At 36.2% G+C, this 18959-nt stretch overlaps 2 protein-coding genes and 1 pseudogene across 2 annotated transcripts; 2 read left to right on the top strand and 1 right to left on the bottom strand.

The window, feature by feature from the left end:
• The first annotated feature begins 485 nt into the window (after positions 1-485).
• LOC107696237 (solute carrier family 15 member 5) lies at positions 486-9152 on the top strand. Its single transcript, XM_016496493.1, has 12 exons — positions 486-576; positions 888-978; positions 2779-2856; positions 4400-4809; positions 5946-6168; positions 6273-6442; positions 6605-6825; positions 6917-7103; positions 8188-8376; positions 8585-8716; positions 8812-8920; positions 9008-9152. The coding sequence occupies exons 1-12, from the start codon at positions 486-488 to the stop codon at positions 9150-9152; spliced, it is 2046 nt and encodes a 681-aa protein (XP_016351979.1).
• Positions 9153-10028: 876 nt separating this feature from the next.
• LOC107696294 (transmembrane protein 17B-like) lies at positions 10029-11959 on the top strand. The gene is made up of 5 exons (XM_016496584.1): positions 10029-10209; positions 10938-11041; positions 11166-11279; positions 11341-11484; positions 11656-11959. Exons 1-5 carry the CDS (start codon positions 10095-10097, stop codon positions 11752-11754), a joined length of 576 nt encoding a protein of 191 aa, XP_016352070.1. The 5' UTR covers positions 10029-10094; the 3' UTR covers positions 11755-11959.
• A 261-nt stretch (positions 11960-12220) lies between these two features.
• The window catches only part of LOC107696235 (cytosolic carboxypeptidase 2-like), an 11353-nt pseudogene continuing 4614 nt past the window's right edge, over positions 12221-18959 (bottom strand).

Here is an 18959-nt window from a genome sequence, read left to right as displayed (position 1 = left end):
ATATTCTGCTGTCTTTTTTTATTGTATGCAAAGTGAAAACTGTAAGTATAACCCATTGAAAATTAGCACAACAAGCCTCCATAACAAAGAGTAAAGGCTCGTTCACATCAAGAATGATAACTATAAAGATCCACAGGAACAGACAATAATGTTCTGTATCATAACTATGCACTGCAGTTATGTCGTCTGCCACTTTAAATTCTTGAGCTCTTTAAAATCGGTGGTTTTTGATTGGCTGTCAATGATTTTATCATTTATCAACTGGAAACAAGATGTTCTGAAAGTGATTTCAACAATATCGGTCATCTGTGTTGTTATTGATATAGGTTTGGAATTCTCAACAATTTGAGATGGAGATTTTTGGAGATGGAGATTTTTGCTTGAGTCTCCTGCTTCTCAAACTTGTCAAACTTGTCTCCTGAGAGAAACCTGAGCACAATGTGTGATGTTATTGAGATCTCTTCAAAACTTTTGAGCATACAAATATGAGAGATCCAGTGTCTCTAGCTAAGGAGAAAAATCTGAGCACAGAGTTTGATGATGATGAGGTCTCTTCTAAAACTTTAAAGGAGAAATGTGAGCGTGTTAGAGTTTTTGTCTCAGGAGACAAGTTTCGATCTTAAATTAAACTCATTTCTGTCTAGGAGAAATATTTGAGATGTTAAAGAGATCTCACTTTTGATTTTTCTTTTCTATGGGTACAGTTACTTTTGTAATTTGGAAGCTATTACAATATATACCCATAAATCATTACCCAGTATGCACTGAGTTTGAGTGCTGCACGTTAAAAAGACGAGAATTGGCTTCCCTCTCTTCTCCTCTTGCACCCAAGGTCTTCACCAAGAGGGTGTATTAGCTCCCCTATCACATCCTCTGTCTGGGCCCAGGGAGCTCTATTGTCACCCTATACAACAGCCCCTTTGGCACTCCTTGCCTTAACACCCTAAGGCTCCTCAGTCTCAACGACTGGGGCTTCCAGTAGGCAAAAAAGAGCCTTGCGTACGTCACCTAGCGAACCGCCTAATCTTCTTTCCCTGTGCATTTGCACCAGCCATTCTGTGGCACGAATCAAAAGCCACCTCGCTAATTAGAGCCCTGCATCCTTTTGCTGTTATTCCACCATAGAGAAGTGATCTCTGTCTCCATATGTATAGAAATAAAGGCAATAAAATGCATGCGGTCTCAAGGATGCATTGGAAAGCTGTTCTTTAGTTTAAGTCACAGAGCCTATTTACAAGCAGAAAAGCAGTTGAGAGTCTGTGAAAGCCAATGCAGTGAATTTACACGTCATTTAAAGCTGTGTTGTGTGACTTCTGGCATTGAAGACTTGCATTTGAAGTGATTCAAAATGTTTGGCCTGTAATCTGTAAGTCAGACTGAAACAAGCAACTTCTTAGCATTTGACACTGGAGTGTTAAGTAGTGCGAAGCAGTATTTTTTCTGTGAGTGGCAATATGCCATGAGAATCACCATTTCACCACATTGCATACTTAATTCATTCAGAATAATTGTTGTGAATCCTAGATTCACGTATAGTATTATGACCCAGAGAGACCTCTCTCAAACTCTTTATTGCATGAAACTTATATCTAGCTCTGAACATATAGCTTTTCAAAATATACACTGCAAAAAAATATTTTCTTACTTATAGTATTTTTGTCTTGTTTTCCAGTATAAATATCTAAATATTCTTAAATCAAGATACATTCACTTGAGAAGCAAAATGACACAAGATATTAAGCCTTGCTTTCTGAAAATGTATCAAAATTAAGTGACTTCATGCTTAAAACAATAAAAGAATATCTGCCAATATAGGGTAAGAAAAATATTATTGTTTTCCCTTTGAATGAAAAAGGAAACTAACTTAATTTTAACATTTTTATAAAAAAAAAATGTTTTTTGCAGCGTTGCAGTGTTGCAACTACTAAACGTATGAATAAATACGATTTTTTAAATGTTGTTGAGATAAGTCTATTAGGCTTACCAAGCATTTATTTAATCGAAAATACTATGAATAAACAGCAATATTTAAAAGAATTTAAAATAATTGTTTTCTATTTTTATATATTTTAAAATGTAATTTTTCATGTGATGCACAGCTGAATTGTCAGCATCATTACTCCAGTCATCAGTGTCACAAGGTCCTTCAGAAATCATTATAATATATGCTGAACTGCTGCTCAAGAAACATTTCTTGATATTATTAATGTTGAAAACGTCTTGCTTCTTTATAGGCATCTTAAAAATGCATTTAAATAAAGCTACTTTAAATAATAAGACACTGTAATAATAAAATATTAGAGTAATTTTCTTTCTCCCATATTCAACTAAACATGAGCTTGTATCAGTAGAAAGTCTTTAGTCGTTTTTTTAAATCCTACACAAGCTTAACAGTAGTTATTGTTAGTGCCCTCTACAGGAATAATTCCTGTATTACAAAATACAGCTCAGATACTGAAGACGTTATTTTAAGAAATAAATAAATAAAAATATGTATTTAAAAAAAACTCTGCAATACAATAATAAATACAACACACATTTAATATAATCTGGTTGCGCATGTTCAAACAAACAGAAACACACGCCAATTTTCATCCTAAAAATAATAAGAATGTGTGTGAACTGAAAGAAGTCCAAAAGTTGTTTCATTTTGTTTATATGTATAAGGTCAATCACAAAATTCTGGTTTGGATCCATGGCAACCAAACTGTGGCCTCATTCACCGATGCACCACACAAAGTCTGTATTCTCTCTTACCGCTTTCCTTTCTCTTTTCAGTATAGCTCTGCTAGCTCTGGGCTCCATTCACGCCCAGTCAGCGCCACCAGTGTGCTCTTTTCTCCACTCATATAATTGGTGAGCTCAGGCAGAAATATTCAAGCCCAGCACACCGTAGCCATCCAGAACAGAGAGTATGTGATGCTGTATGGCCAGAGGCCAAAGACCACTAATACATTCAAAGACACTTTCCACAGAAATTCACCTACATCAATGACCAGATTTCAAACACAGAAATTATGACAATGATCGACCAATTAACCAATTTTGTATCAAACTGAATAAACTAAATAATTATATTATTTACTATATTTTATACGTATTATTTTCATTTTTCATGTTAATTCGATTTTTTTAAGACAGACAGACAGACAGACAGACAGACAGATAGGATTATTATTCATTATATATTTATTTATATAATAATGTATATTTATTTATTAATTTATATAAATAAGCAGACACATATAAATATTTTTGATTATTTATATTATATTTTTCTATTCAAATTAACCTTTTTTTAAATTTTTTATTCAATTCAACTACTTCAACACCAAACTGGAGAAAAAATAAGCAAAGGGATAAATATTATTCATTATGTATTATATTATTTTTTGTTTTGAATTCAAATTAAACAAATTAACATAAAATAAACAAACAAATAATATTATATATTTATTTGTTTTCTTTTTTATTAAATTCATCTAATTCAACATCAAACTGGAGAAAAAAATTATAAACCAATGAATATTATATAATGTGTATTATATTTATTGTTTCCTCTTCAGATTGAAATGATCATCAACCTAGAAAAAAAATTATTTGATTTATTATATATTTATTATTTTCTCTTTTTAATTAAATTAACCAATTCAACATTAACATGGTGAAAATAACAAATCTAATACATAATAATAGTGCATCCCCTATCTTACCTCAAAAGACAGACATAAAGATGGGACTGAGATTTCGCATTTCACATGCTGACTAATTTGGCACTGCCTCTTGGCCACCTTTCACAGTGGGGTGTTATATACCAGCGGCACCTTGTGTGCTTAAAAGTTTAATTATCTTTCATTTGCTAGCACCACGCTGATACATACTTGTGAAATGGATTTGAGAGTCATATCATTAGGTCCTTCAATAAATAAACAAGCATAAAAAGTACAGGCCCAGCTCCACAAGGGTCCAGGGGCGGCTGGTCCTAATATTAAAAGCTGGAACCTGGCCTCATAAAACACGTATTTAAATCCTTATAAAACTGCAAGATAAAAGAAGAATATATTTGATGATCATTTCAATGTATTCAAAACCTAATAAATTTGCTTTTCGCCACATGGCACGTTCTCCGAAAAATTCATTATAAAAGTATGTCTCACATCTCTGAAACCACTTTCATCATCAGTGCTCCTGCGCGCTGCCGCCATGTCATCCATCTTAATGAGATTCAGAGACTGACGAAGTTCAATATATTAGTGAGGAGAGGCAGTACGTAAACATTACCCAGAACCCTCCAGTCAGGAGACACAGCGTGAACTTCTGGCGTGGTTGCTAAGGCTCTGTTGTTTGGCATCCACAAGATTTCACAAGTTTGTGAGGAATTGCTGGTCTGGCACTCTAGTAATGGAGATGGAGCTCCAGCACTGTCTGAACCTCACTTCCACAGGAAGATCTCTAGAAGCAGCATGCCGCCCATAGATACTTTTGATACACACGATGGCCACCTCCCTCATGGGATCTGCACGTCTTCATATCCCGGTGGGACGGTCAGCAAGCCGCGCAAGAAGCTGCAGGTGATTGTTTGTGTGCTCTTCGTGGAGCTTTTTGAGAGGTTCACCTTCTTTGGGATTGTTTGCAATATGATCCTTTTCTGCACCATCAAGCTGGGATACAGCAGTTACCAAGCAGCCATGGTGAACACATGCTTTGTGGGAGCCAGCGTACTTACACCGGTTCTTGTGGGATGGTTTGCTGAGACGTGTTTGGGAAGGACAACAGTTCTCTGTTTTTGTGCACTCCTTCATTTCTTCGGTTAGTGGTTGCCATTGTAGTGAATCATTGGTAGACTATAGTCTAATCTTTAGCATCTTGCTCAAAGCCACTTGTTAATGAAACTTACTGAAACTCATTTGGAGGTACACTGGAACAGTGTAGAGAGATAACTGTTATGTCTTTGTATGTTTAACTTTTCCATGTGAAGAGATCTGAAGTTGAAGGACATTGTGCTAAATGACAGTGGTTCTCATCCAGGGATCCAGGGCCCACATAGGGGGCCTAAGCAAACTTCCAATTGTGAAATTACACTCTAAAAAATGCTGGGTTGTTTCAACCCAACATTGGGTCAAATATGGACTAACCCAACCGTTGGGTTAAATTTTTACATTACATTTTTAACCCAAAAGTTGGGTTAGTCCATATTTGACCCAAAGTTGGGTTGAAACAACCCAGAATTTTTTAGAGTGTACTTTATTTTATAATTAAATTAAACGATTTAAATTTTAAATTACTCTACCGTTCAAAAGTTTGGGGTTGGTAAGATTTTTGAAGCTGCATTTATTTAATCAAAAATACAGTGACAACTGCACTGTGAAAACAACTGTTTTCTATTTGAATGGATTTTAAGCGGTTACTTCAGTCTTCAGTGTCACATGATCCTTTAGAAATCATTCATTTGCTGCTCAAAAACAGTGCTTCTTAATATTTTTGAAACTGCAATACATTTTTTAGGATTATTTGATGAATAGAAAGTTCAAATGATTACAAAAATGCACATATAAAATTTAAAAATGTAGAATATTTTTCTAAACAGTTCTAAAGATCTCAAAGTTTTGTAATTACAGAATTAATCATAGTTAATTATTCATTAACAGAAACTCAGACATATTAAAATAAGTTAGAAAACAAGCAGTTTTGTCTTTAGTACTGGAGGAGATATCTTAGCATACATTGAATAATGTGCTGGACCTTGGAATCAAAAAGGTTGAAAACCACTGCTATAAGACAAACCCAAACTTAGCTCATTTTTATGCTTGTCCAGACTGGTTTAGGCTAGTTTGATCCTGGTCTAACAACAATCTGCTGGTCTTTTCAGCAGGGGATGTAAAGTTGCCATCAAGTGTCTATAAAAACTAGATAACTGACTTCCTGTTGTTGGTCCATTTTTACAGGAACCGCCTTGCTTCCTGTGGTCGCATTCCCTTTTGAGGATTTCTATATAAACACACATAATATTGTGCATCGACTTGAGCCTCATGAGCAACACATTCTATTTTACACGGGGCTTGTTGCTGTGGCCCTTGGCATTGGTGGCATCCGTGCCATCCTCTGCCCAATGGCAGCCTATCACCTTCAAGGCTGTGATCGACACCAGCTCCTGTCTTTCTTCAACTGGTAAGATGCTAAATTACCAGTATTATACACAGAATTTGCTCTACATGTCAATTAAAACACTTTGTACAATAGGTTCAAATGCTGCAGCTATTTACAATCCACAGGTTTTACTGGCTGGTCAACCTGAACTCAACTGTTGTCTTTTTGGGGATTGCCTACATTCAGCAGTCAGTTGCCAAAAACCTGTGTTTTCTCATCCCTTTCACCTCTGTTCTGCTCGCCCTCATCGCCATTCACATGGTGCGCAACAAGCTCACTTTCCGTCCAAAAAAAGGTAACAATGCCATTCATATTACACATACACAGAAATACATACATTTCTTGTCTGATCATTTTTCTGAGAAATTATATAAAAAATTACTGACAGTGGTGAATTGTTAATTTGTTCTGATTTCTGTTCTTTAACAACTTTGAATTTTCTTCTGTGAACTAACAGGCAGTTCCTTGCTAACTACGCTGGGAGTGTTCCTCAATTCTCTGAAAATGTGCTGCCTCCATTATCGCCATTTAAGCGGAGACGTTGCCAACTGGCTAGACCGTGCTAAGGAAAACAATGGGGGTCGTTACAGTGAGACCAGTGTGGAAAACGTCAAGATCCTAGTCAAACTATTCCCTCTCTTTGGACTTCAGCTTTTATATCGAGCTTGCATTACCCAGGTGAGTATGTAACAGCTTAATTTTTAGTTGAATCCATACTTTTGTTCAGCAATTAGCTTCTGTAATGTCTTTATTTCAAATCTTTTAATAGATCCCATCAGGCTATTATCTACAGACGATGCATTCCAACTTAAAACTCAACGGCTTTCTCCTGCCAGTAGCAGTGATGAAGGTCATCAGTATACTGCCGGTGCTGACCTTAGCACCACTGCTGGAGCTTCTGAACACCTGCTACCAGTCTCCAAAGAAAATATTGCCCTCACCAGCCACATTTATAAGTGAGCATCCTAACTACAATTAATGAACTACTTGTTCAGCTTATGCTGCTTTCATGTGCTATCGGAAATGTCCCATTTCGAAAATATACTACTTCCCACGTCTGAAGTCATTATTATGAGCTTGTCACATTCAAGTGCTTTGTTGTCGGAAAGAATAGAAATGATAGAGGATGGCAGGTTCAATCATGCCTATTAAAAACAGTGTTAATCTTATTAAAGTCAAAATGTAAAGAAGATATTCAGTACATATTCAGCAGATTGGCCACCATTATCCATGCTATTGTATACATTCACAATCAATTTGCTGATGTTTCTGGAGTTTCAGTCAAATAAATACTATTTTCGGTGTGTAAAATACATACAGTATATATCAACTGGTTATATATGTAAATATACATGGCAAGAGAAAGCAACGGTTCTGTCTGCCTCAATGTTTAAAGTTTATGGCCCACCCAACTCAAAAATTTAAGAATTTCCCATTCGTAAATATGACTTGAAAAACCGATCATGTCCAATAACCGACTAGGAAACTCATATATACATTAATTACGATAACAAGTGAATGCAGCTAAAATGTACACTAACCCTGTGTCCAAACTGTACAGTGGGTCTAGAAAAGAATCACCCCCCTTTAAAATAATCACATTTCGTTCCTTTGCAGCCTGAAATGAAGACGGATGCAGTTTTTGTTTTATCCAGCTGTATTTACTCAGTGCAACTTATAACATCCAAGTGAAAGATATAACGCCAACATGTCCGAAAAAAATAAATAACTAGAATCACTGAGTTGGAACAAAATGTTTGTTGCAAAGCAACAAAATGTGATTATTTTAAAGGGGGTGATTCTTTTCTATGCCCACTGTATGTGAGGCAAGCAGTGTGTCTGAATCCTCTCATGGGATTGTAAAGTGTCCATCGAACGAGCCAAAGTATTAGGTGTTGATTCAGCAGTGGCCTAGGAACTTATACTGATACCTAAAGCCAGGCCTGGTACTTTTGAAATGCTATAATAACAATGTATATGTAAATTTGATGTATATAAAACCTAGTGCTTTACTGTTATATAAACTACATTTCCCTACAGCTATGGGTCATGCCTGTGCAGCTCTCTCAGCACTACTGGCAGGGATCTCCGAAATCCACAGGAAGAATTACCCCCAAGTGGAGCAGACATTATCAGGAAAGGTCCTGCATGTGTCCTCTATGACCTGTTTCCAGCTTACGCCCCAGTACATTTTACTGGGAGTGGCAGAGGCCTTTGTGACACCAGCGTGTACGTATTCTCAATTCACTTTTTAAAATACATACAATATCCATGATGTTAAAGTGCCCATTAAACAGCAGCAATCCAGTTGTTTTTGCATAAAAGCATTTTACAATATATATTCATTTTCAACACATCATTGATTCAATCCTAAGAATCAGCCATGAACGTCATGAAATTCACAAAATCCACCCGCCTCTTTTGTTCCTCTGCTCAGGCTCTCTCATATCCTTCTGTCTGACTCCCAGCAACCTTAGAGGTGTCTCCTTGCATTTCCTAACCCTCTCATACGGAGGTGGCTGCTTTCTAGGGGCTTTCCTCGTTCACTTCCTTTATTTTGTGTCAGGAGGTAAAGATACTTCACTCTTGAAAGTGTTGAACTTGTTATTGTGGTGCAATGTCAAGTCTCAGAAGATGAGCTCAATATTGTGTTTATGATTACAGGAAACTTCTATCCTAATAACCTCAGCAGTGGCAACATGGAGAGGTTTTTCTTTACGCTGGCCACATTAATGGCTATAAACACACTGGTGTTTTGGAGAATATCACAAAGGTAAGGTTCAAGCTTTGAATATGACATAAGAATGAATATTTTGAGTGTTCAAAGGATTGACAGATGATCTTTCTAATGTTTTGGCAGGTACACAGATCTGAGCGTGGAGCTGAGTAGCGGGGCAGGACACAGTCACCTGTATGAGAAACTCCTGCAGTACAAGACCTGTCTGCGTTTTTATGACACGTTGGATCGTTCGGACACCTTGACGTCCATGGAAACTGTCTTGTAAATTAATTGTACATATTAACCCTGTAATGCTGGCATTACACAAAAGACTTTGAACTGACTGATTTTCATCAAACTACTAACTAGAGCAATAGCTGTAAATAATGCAATTTAAATGTATTCAAAAAATAAAGTTATTTTATTCTATATATGAGTTACTATGCTTTAATGACTCCAAAATCAAGAACCATGTGACAAAACATAGCATGTGAAGCATATTATGAATAGGCCTATGTTTATAAATTGTCATAAAATGTTGCTGATGTGATAAACGTTACAACTGCGTTTCTGCAACGTTGTGAATAAAAAACGTATAATGTGAAAAACCCAACATCTGTAGTCTTAAATACGTAGGATAAAAACATTATCACGACCATTTACGATACGAAAAAAAACTTTTTACAACAGTTGTTTGCTGGGTTGATGCTTTTTTTTTCTTGAACTAAATTTATCGTTGTTATATGAAAGCTCATTTTGTGACTTTAATCTCACAATTCTGACTTTTTCTCTCGCAATTCTGAGTTTATAGCTCACAATTCTTTTTTATTTTTATTTTTTTTGCAATTCTGACTTTTTCTCAGAATTGCAAGGTAAAAAGTCAGGAAAATTGTGAGATATAAATTACGATTATATAAATGAATCGAGCGTAATCTCAGAATTACGAGATATAAACACGCAATTTTGACTTTTTAATATTTTTATTCCGTGGCGGAAATAAGCTTCCATAATTTTAGACATAAATTGCAAAATAGATCATATTTGCTACTTATTTACAGAATGTAACATTCAAACCCACATCATTTACCTTACTCATCATACTCTCCAAAAAACGGGTTAATCTGAGCAATGTGTGTGAGAGTGAAAACACACCCCAGTCACAGCTGGACAGTCGCAACCACACGAGATCCGCCTTCGTTGCTACGGACTCGCGTCTGTTCCTGTCAACATGGATCTACCTGAACCCCTACGGCGACGGCTTGGAGATTTCTCCAGAACCGTGTTTGTGGACCAAAGCCGAACACAACCCTCTGCCGAGGAGCTGGCTGATTTTCTAAGCCAGAGTAAGTGTGTTTGAGCTGTCGAAACGGTGACTTGCTGTGAGCTGCTAGCTGCTGGGCTAATTCATCTGGTTAGCCGAGTTTGTGTGTCACGTAATGTGGCTTCTGTAAGTAAACAACACATTTTGCTTACCTGATTTGCAGATATAATAATGCTTTATAGCACTGTCAAACGATGTTGGTTATTGCCTGTATCCCAGACTTATTGAGCTGCCTAACGTTACCTAAACAGCGAATCAATTCGTTGTTTTGGGTCGGATCTTTTAATGAATCTATTGAACGTGTTCACTAAACCGATCTGAACGATTCATTCAGGAATCGTCCGAATCAATCGGTTCTCTAGTCAAAAACTCACAAATGACTCAAACTGAAAACCTACAAAAAAAAAAAGGTTAATGTAATAGCTTAATGTTACAATTCAAATCTTTCTCTCAATTTATGTTTTACGTTTTATGAATACATACAAAGCAAGTGTAAGTAAAGTAGCAAAAAATAAAAATCAGCCAAAAGATATACAGTAAATGACAGAGACACAATGAAGACAGAAATCTGTTCGAAAGAACCGATTCGCAAAAATTAGTCGAACTTCCCATCATAGGCAAGTTCCGAGTCAGCTGACTTGGATGTTGTCTATGATGCCCAAAATTATTTAACGCGCTTAAAATACAAAGAAATACTGTCGTGGTTGGCTCGCTGGGTTGTATAGTACTGTAATTTTCTTTATTCGCCAGATAAGGATGTAGTATCGAGTCTCCCTCTTCAGATGTCACTTTACTTTAACATGTGGTTCTTTCCTTTCTGGTGGATCAGTGAGGTTGTGATGCTACAGCTAAAGGTGATTCTCCTCTACCTAATATTTTTTAACAATTCAGTCTGGAATCACTTACTGACTATTGCTGTTTAATCACATTCATGTTCTGAGATATTACTAATAATAATAATCATGCTTTTTCATCTAGTACCCAGCCCTTGCAGATTATTACAAGTTCATCCTGATCACAATTCTTATTTTAATGACCCTGATTGAGGCCATGAGACTCTACCTGGGCAATGTTGGAAATCTGCAAGAAAAGGTAAACCTAAGTTTATAATATAAGATAATTGTTCCCCTAAGCATCTCTTATTTTTAAATAGGTTCCAGAATTGGCAGGATTTTGGCTCCTGACTCTCCTACTCCAGTTTCCCCTGATTCTGTTCCAGCTCTTCAATGAGGCTGTTCTCATTCAACCTCTGGAGAGAGGAGTTCATATAATACTGGCCTTATTTATTTTTGCAGAGGTATGTAAAAATATATATCTATATATAGTGTCTCTCTCTCTCTCTCTCTCTCTCTCTCTATATATATATCTGTATCAATATGAGATTATAATTCTTTATAATTCTAATATGTTTGAGGGATTTTTTTTTAAATACTGAAAAGATTGAATATTGTGTGGGGTTTCTTTACAGGCTCTTTTTGGTTTTGTTGCCTTGCGTGCAATGGTCCGACACACTGAAAGTCGCTTCCATTTGCGACAATTTGATGGGATTCAGAATTTAAGAACGTGACGAGACCTGCACTGATGGACTATAAAAAACACTACAAAGATTTATTTGTAAAATACAAAGACTTCATCCATTATCAATGGCGAACACTAGAGGACACGTCAGTCATTGAGTTGAATTGTTACTGTGGATGTCTTGGTGCCTTATTTTCTACAAACAAATCTTGCCTTGTATTATATTTTGTATGTGAAATTTAAAAAAAAATGTTACAGACTTACAAAGACTAAACATACTAAATATTTATTAATTCTGAATGTAACAATTTCAAAATTAGATAAATCAAATTCATTCAAAATCAGTTCCACACATTATGTAATTAAAAAATCACTTCGAAAAACAAAATATAACACACATGGCAATTTCAATAAGAAATTACATCTCTTCAATATACAGGAAGCTAATATTAAAATAACTTTAGTGTACTACATAAAAAAGAAAAAAAAAACAGTCTTTGTTTTCCAGTATTTATGTATCTTTCACTAAATGTATAGAAAATTACAGTAGTTAAGGATTGCACACCTGAAATAGTGAATTACATACAACTGCATATTCAGGCACTTGGCTTCACAAGAAAATGACCTGCTCAACATGTCTTCATCTTCTTCACATGCTTTTGTCTGGCTTGACCGGCTTTTCCTGAGACTGCAGCGTGTGAGATGTTTGAGGCAAAACATCCGTGGACTCGTCCTCCACTTGCATGGGCTCTTGAGTCAACCGCAGATGGAACCTTGTCAAGGAAATCAGCAGCTGAGTTAACTTGCTACGATTGAGCAAAATGTGTAAATGTTCTTTCAGTGACATACTTCTCCCCACTGCTCAGGAGTCTGTAGAAGCAGCATTTCTCCTGAAAACCTGAGTTTTGCTTCTTTTGGGAAGCCTCCCTAACCTCAGACTTCCGATCGCAGCCTGGTTTCCGAACAGCTGTGCATGGCTAAGGAGGAACACACATTGACAGCAGTAAGAACAGATGATAACATTCTGCACTGTATGTGACAAGTGCTAAGAAAACTGCCAGTAAAATAAACCTGTGTAGGTCAGGGAGGAAACAGGAAGCATCTTGTTTACTGATTTGGTTGGCCCTTCTGGACTTCTCTGTATCTGGTGATGCAAGGCCAGCCACAGCACCTGGTAACATGGGAAAATGAATCAGGTTGCAGGTATCATAATACTCGAAATACACTGCCAAAAACATGTGAAGACTGTATTTAAGTCTGATATTGAATTTCAAATAGTGCAATGCACTTACATAATGCACAACAATTTTAATGACTTTTTTCCCAGCATATTGGCCATGCCGGTATTAAAAAAAATAGCAAATGTTTACCTCGTCTTATGACTGATCCTCATTGTTCCCATGTTGTCTAGTGGCATTAAGTGTTTGACAGGAATATGGGTCACTTGCATCTGACTTTCCTGCCTGAGTTTCTGTTGACTGGGGGAAAAGGCATTCACTATTTAATATAATATAATATAATATTTATTTATTATATAATTATGCTTATGCATAAACATAAATTATTAAAAAATTACTTAAATAATTGCTGCCAGGGCATTGCTATGCAGCTGCGAAGGTGTCCTGGTATTATTATGCCACTTCCACTGTGAAATGTAATTTGCTGTCATGTGATGTAGCCAACTTACCTCCTCTGTATAATGTTTGAAATATGGTTTCTTTCTGTGAGACATAGCAAAATGATAAATATGGCATCTATGTAGTCACAATTCAGTGTTTTTATTATTTTGGTAAGGTATACAAAAACATATTGTAATAAAGGAAAGAAAACATATTTGACAACTACTAACCTTTTAATTTGACAAATTTAAAACTAATTTGACAAAGACATACCTTTTATTTCTGGCTGAGGTCTGTAATCGGGGTAGAAGGGCATTGTGTACGGTTGGACTGGTATAGTCAGGGATCTTTCTCTGGAGGCTGGTACAGACGGACATCTTTTCTGACCTCCAATAACTAGGAGGGTCTGTCGTTGTAATTGCCCCTGGGGGGGCTGATGAGGTAGCATGCTGATATGTTTTATGCCCAGTATCAACTGAAAAATATGACACATTAATTCCAATTGACTTCATTTACCTCCCTTGATAGAAAGGATTGCATATACAAGTACATGATTTATTTTTATATATGTAAGTATATCTACCTAAGACAGAGTGGCGGCAAGATGAATAACCATTGTGCAAACTGGTGGCAGGCACAGTCTGGAATAAACAGGGTTTGTTTTTGTTTGCAAAAAAAATTATTCTGCCAAATCTGAAATGATTTGATGGTCACTGCCAGACAATGTCAGTTATCCAAAATATCAATCCAGATGAGTTACCTTTTCTGGTCTGTCACCCCATAGATCTACAACATTTTCTACAGCACCAATGTGAGTGGTGGGATGAGGGATCCAAGACCTCAGTCTGATTCGCTCTTACCGGACATGGTATCTACACAGCATAGAGAATGACACTTTTCACTATCCATTTTATGGAGTTAAATCCTATTTCTTTAGTCTTTTACATTGTATAACACCCCTTTTTGTGTTTTTGCTGATCATTTTGGACCAAATACACATGAAGAATTACCTTTTGTTTTTTAGCGTCCTTCACAAAGCGCACAGTTTTCTCTTGGATTCTCACTTTGACCACATCTTCATTTGAGGGCACAGGATCCTTCAGAAATGTATACCGATATAATGAATACGCTTCTAAATTAAACCTTACACTTACATTTAAATACATTTTAAATAAATTAAACTTAATTTAAAAACTTTCTAAAATAAATGAAAAAATCTAAATACATTTTAATTTTTTATCATTTAAATAAATAAGATGCTTGTACCTTTGCACATTTAAGATCATGATCTTTAAGGAATAACCTATATATATATATATATATATATATATATATAGTAAGACCTACCAAATGTTTGATGTTCCTTTGAATAATTTTGGGTCCTGCACTCTGTACTCATTCTTGTCGGAGTCGGTTTCTTTCTTTGCGGCTTCTTAGGTGTTTTTTCTTGCCCTGCATTTGTTATAGAAACCACAGAACATCAAGGAAAATTGAGTGACTGAGAAGGTTTTGCTTCATACTGCACCTGGTTTGCGGCATTTAGAAGATGAACAGGAAGTCCATCTGATTCAGTGCTGTTTGATCCACTTGTGCTGCACAGAATATCAAGATTGTGAAATAATGAAATCAAATGTTCACAGGATGTTTTTAAAAAACATTTGAATATGGAATATGTGTTTCTTTTACTGTATTCTTACCTGGACTCGATGTCAATGTCAGACAGATCCTCTAAAGAGTCCACTTATCTTCCCAGCTTCCGTCTGAGCTCTTGTCTCAATAACAGCCCTAACTCCTCCAGACAGTGTTTGGTCTGTTTAAAATGTATTTCAATCAATTATGCTGTTTCAAAGCTGATTAAAACTGTATTACAAAAGATGTAAAGGCCAAGGATAGGCCACCTTGGCTGGGTCAGGGTCGCAAAAGTCAAGCAGAGAGTCACAAAAGCAATAGCCCATTGATTTCAGGTCCCGTGTGCTGAAGTGTGTTCCTTCCCTGTCCCCTACAAATGAAAACACAGCCCTTATATACACAGGACATGTATTTTTGGCATACACCAGTGTTGTTATTGTTAGCTAAACTATTACTAAAAAATCAACTACATCAATACATTCAAGCGTAAGTACTAAAGTTATTAACTAAAAATTGAAATTGAAATAAAACTAAATAAATTAAAAAAAACTAATAAAAATGACAAAAGCACATCGCAAAATTACAAAATAAAAATTAAATGAAAATAAAAATGTATTAAAATATAAAAATAAAAGCTAACAACAAAAACTATAATAGTATATAAATAATACCAAAACCTTTTTACACTTAAAAGTTGAACAAACTTTTTTGATAACTAAGCATGTAAAGTACCCAGTGTGGAGCCTCCAAAGGTAGACTCCATTGTGTAGCTGTTCCTAATGCCTAGTCTCCACATGCCGATGCGGCCGGTACCCTCTTTGCTCTCGTGCATTTTGAACTTGCAACTCCTAAAAGAAAACTAAGAGAACACAAAAACATGCATTCTAAATTTGGACACTGATATATTTGTCTTGAGATTACGACTGACGACCAATGTTCCCTCTCATTTTTTTCTTGCTGAGCAAAACTTTTCTCTATTGGGCAGACATTTCGGCCACTTGAGCAAAAACATTCTTTATACCAGACCTGTACAGTGCACACACAAAAAAGTGTGTAACTTTTCAATTTAATGTGCTATTTATGTTTGATTTTATTTATTTATTTATTTTTTTTACAGTGCTGTGTTAGCTAGAAATTCTATTTTTAAAAAATAATTTTTCAAAAAATCAGAACAGTTCAATTCCTTGTAATAATATAATATAATATAATATTATGTATTATAATATAATATAAATTGAAAAAATGAAGCAGATATTGCTCATGAATTCCCTTTTTGAGGTCAATTATTTATTAGGTTTATAATATAATATAATATAAAAACAAACTGAAGCATTTAAACTGAGATCTGTAAGCTAAACATTTTCCAAAAAAATAAAAGTGAACGTGAATTCTTATATAGTTATCCAAGTAGAGTTTAGAGTAGTAGAGTTTGCACACTACTACACCTGTGTGACTAAATGTCTCGGAGTTTTGATACCGTTCTGTGCCCATTATCCGCTATTTCCACCACTTAATCAAGCCACTCTTCTTTAAAACATGATGACGTTTTATTTCACGTCACTGCGTTTGTGTTGGCTATCGTTGAGCTATTTCATCTGCAGCAATTAAAGTATTCGATTTCTACAACAACTCATTCGGCGCGCATCATTCTTTCTATGAAACCTGTAAACCGCATTCACCGGTTCTAACTCTATAGCGACACACCAACTCTATAGCGGTTTGCCCGAGCATTGCAATTATTTCGCATTTATTAGAATTCAATCAAATGGCTTTCCCAAATCAGTTTTTTGCATGTGTCCTGTATGCGGCATATTATGCGCACGCGCGCAGCTTAGAGGCAACATTGCTGACGACCCCAGCTAACCTTGTCTTTAGCGTTCTTGCTCATCATGAGAGGGAAAACGCGTTCTTGAAGACACTGCGAGGCATCTTTCCGATCACTGCATCCATACATGAACACGGTGTTTTTCCTGCTATGGCCATGAAAGTCAGAGTAGACCACCACCTCTCTTTCAGCAAGCAACCCGTGGGATCAAATTAGCCAGGGCGTATAGGTAAAGAGTTGCGCAGCAGACTGCGGTAGTTTCGGTTCAAATCGCGGCCTGCGAGCGAACAGCGGTAGTTTCCCACCACCACACCATCAGGGTTTAGCATCGGTATAACCTGCGGCCAGAACGTCCGTTACTGTGGTAATCTAACTGTTTACATAAAACACTTGGCATGAGTATATATCGAAATTTTCGCCAAAACCCATTCTCCATCTGTGCCCTGCACTCCTTCTCTCACCTTAAAGATGAAAATTTCCCTCAACAAACGTGTGTCAGGCAAGTCGCTCAGCAGGAACACCAGAAAACCCTGCATCATCCAAGAGCCGTTGGTTTCTCCTGGATGCACCCGTGCCATCACGACAACTGCCCGCTTGGCTTTGCATTCTGCTAAGCTGGTGGACGGCGCTGTTACAGTCAACACATACATGGCATTTCCTGCCAGACTACGACAGAGCACCCGCAGCTTACAGTAAGCTGCACGGACAGGGTCTGAGATGACCTCACACAGGTAATGCTGCAGGTTTGAATATGTATAAGGGTAGCAGTGGGCCAGGTAGCAGGTGTCACCGTCAAAAGGGAACTCCAGAGTCCAGGTGAGGGAGTACAGCGCTTTACCATCCTGTTCAGTGTTGTTTCTGTAGTACCTATAGAAGACAATGAGACAGCAGTTGGGTAAATTATGCCCTTTTTGTCCAGATCTGTTCATTTAGTCAAAAATCATTTAAAAATGCAATTTTATACAATGACTTGAACACACCTCTTGCTTGATGAGCATGTTTGTAATTTCTTAATTAAATTGTATTTTAATATTTTTGGGGGTGGGCATAAAGCCAAACATGTCAGGTGGCACAAGTGCCCTGATATCATAATAAAGAAAAGGCCTCATTAAATTCTTGAAAAAAAAGCAAAATCTTTTGTAATTTTATTTATTTTAGCACATTTTATAAAAAAAAAAATATTTTACAAAATTGCTTTACTGCTCATAAATATTTGAAAAAATGTGTCCAGCAAGTCAAAGTCATGCAGTGCAACCAACATAGGGGGGAAAAAACAGGAAATTATATCATAGAGAGCACCCCTGCAGACCCTCGTGACTGTGTGTCAAGGTCAATAAGTCTCTTAAAATATCAGATAATTTGACCTATTTATAATAAGTTGTAAAATTTCATGTGGTCTGACTCCCAAAAGTTGTGATGATATTTATGAATGAATTATTTGTATTTTTTAAAAATATAAACTTAAAATAATAACTTTTAAATCATTTAGACGTGTAAACACTAATCAAGGTGTAAATAAAATATGTTTTTACTTGATGGTTACATTTCTTTAAAATGTTATGAAGTTTTTCAAACCATATCAAATCAATACGAGTACATTTCTAAGAATTTTGCATGCGTTTTCTATGGAAGCCCATTTCCACCAAATGAGGGAAAAATCAAAATTATGATATAAAAGGCACATAATCTCATCATTTTTACTTTTTATGTCATAATAATTTGGACTTTTAGCTCATAATTATGATTTAGTATCTCATAATCTGAACTCTTTGGCCTGGTTTCACAGACAGGGTTTAGATTAAGCCAGGATTAGCCCTTAAATTAGGACATTTAAGTACTTTTTTTTTTATGTGACCTAGAAAAAAACATTACTGGTCTGCTTCTTGATACAAATCAATGGCACTAACAAATTTTAAAGGGGTCATATGATGTTGCTAAAAAGAACATTATTTTGTGTATTTGGTGTAATGAAATGTGTTTATGCGGTTTAAGGTTCAAAAAACACATTATTTTCCACATACTGTACATTATTGTTTCTCCTCTATGCCCCGCCTTTCTGAAACGCATTGATTTTTACAAAGCTCATCAGTCTGAAAAGCGAGGTGTGCTCTCATTGGCCAGCTATCCAGTGCATTGTGATTGGCCGAATTCCTCAAGCGTGTGACGGAAATGTTACATCCC

This window comes from Sinocyclocheilus anshuiensis, unplaced genomic scaffold (genome assembly GCF_001515605.1).
Source record: "Sinocyclocheilus anshuiensis isolate Anshui unplaced genomic scaffold, SAMN03320099.WGS_v1.1 scaffold778, whole genome shotgun sequence".
Lineage (NCBI taxonomy): Eukaryota > Metazoa > Chordata > Actinopteri > Cypriniformes > Cyprinidae > Sinocyclocheilus > Sinocyclocheilus anshuiensis.
Note: the sequence above shows the minus strand (reverse complement) of the source record. Positions and strands in the feature narration are given on the sequence as shown.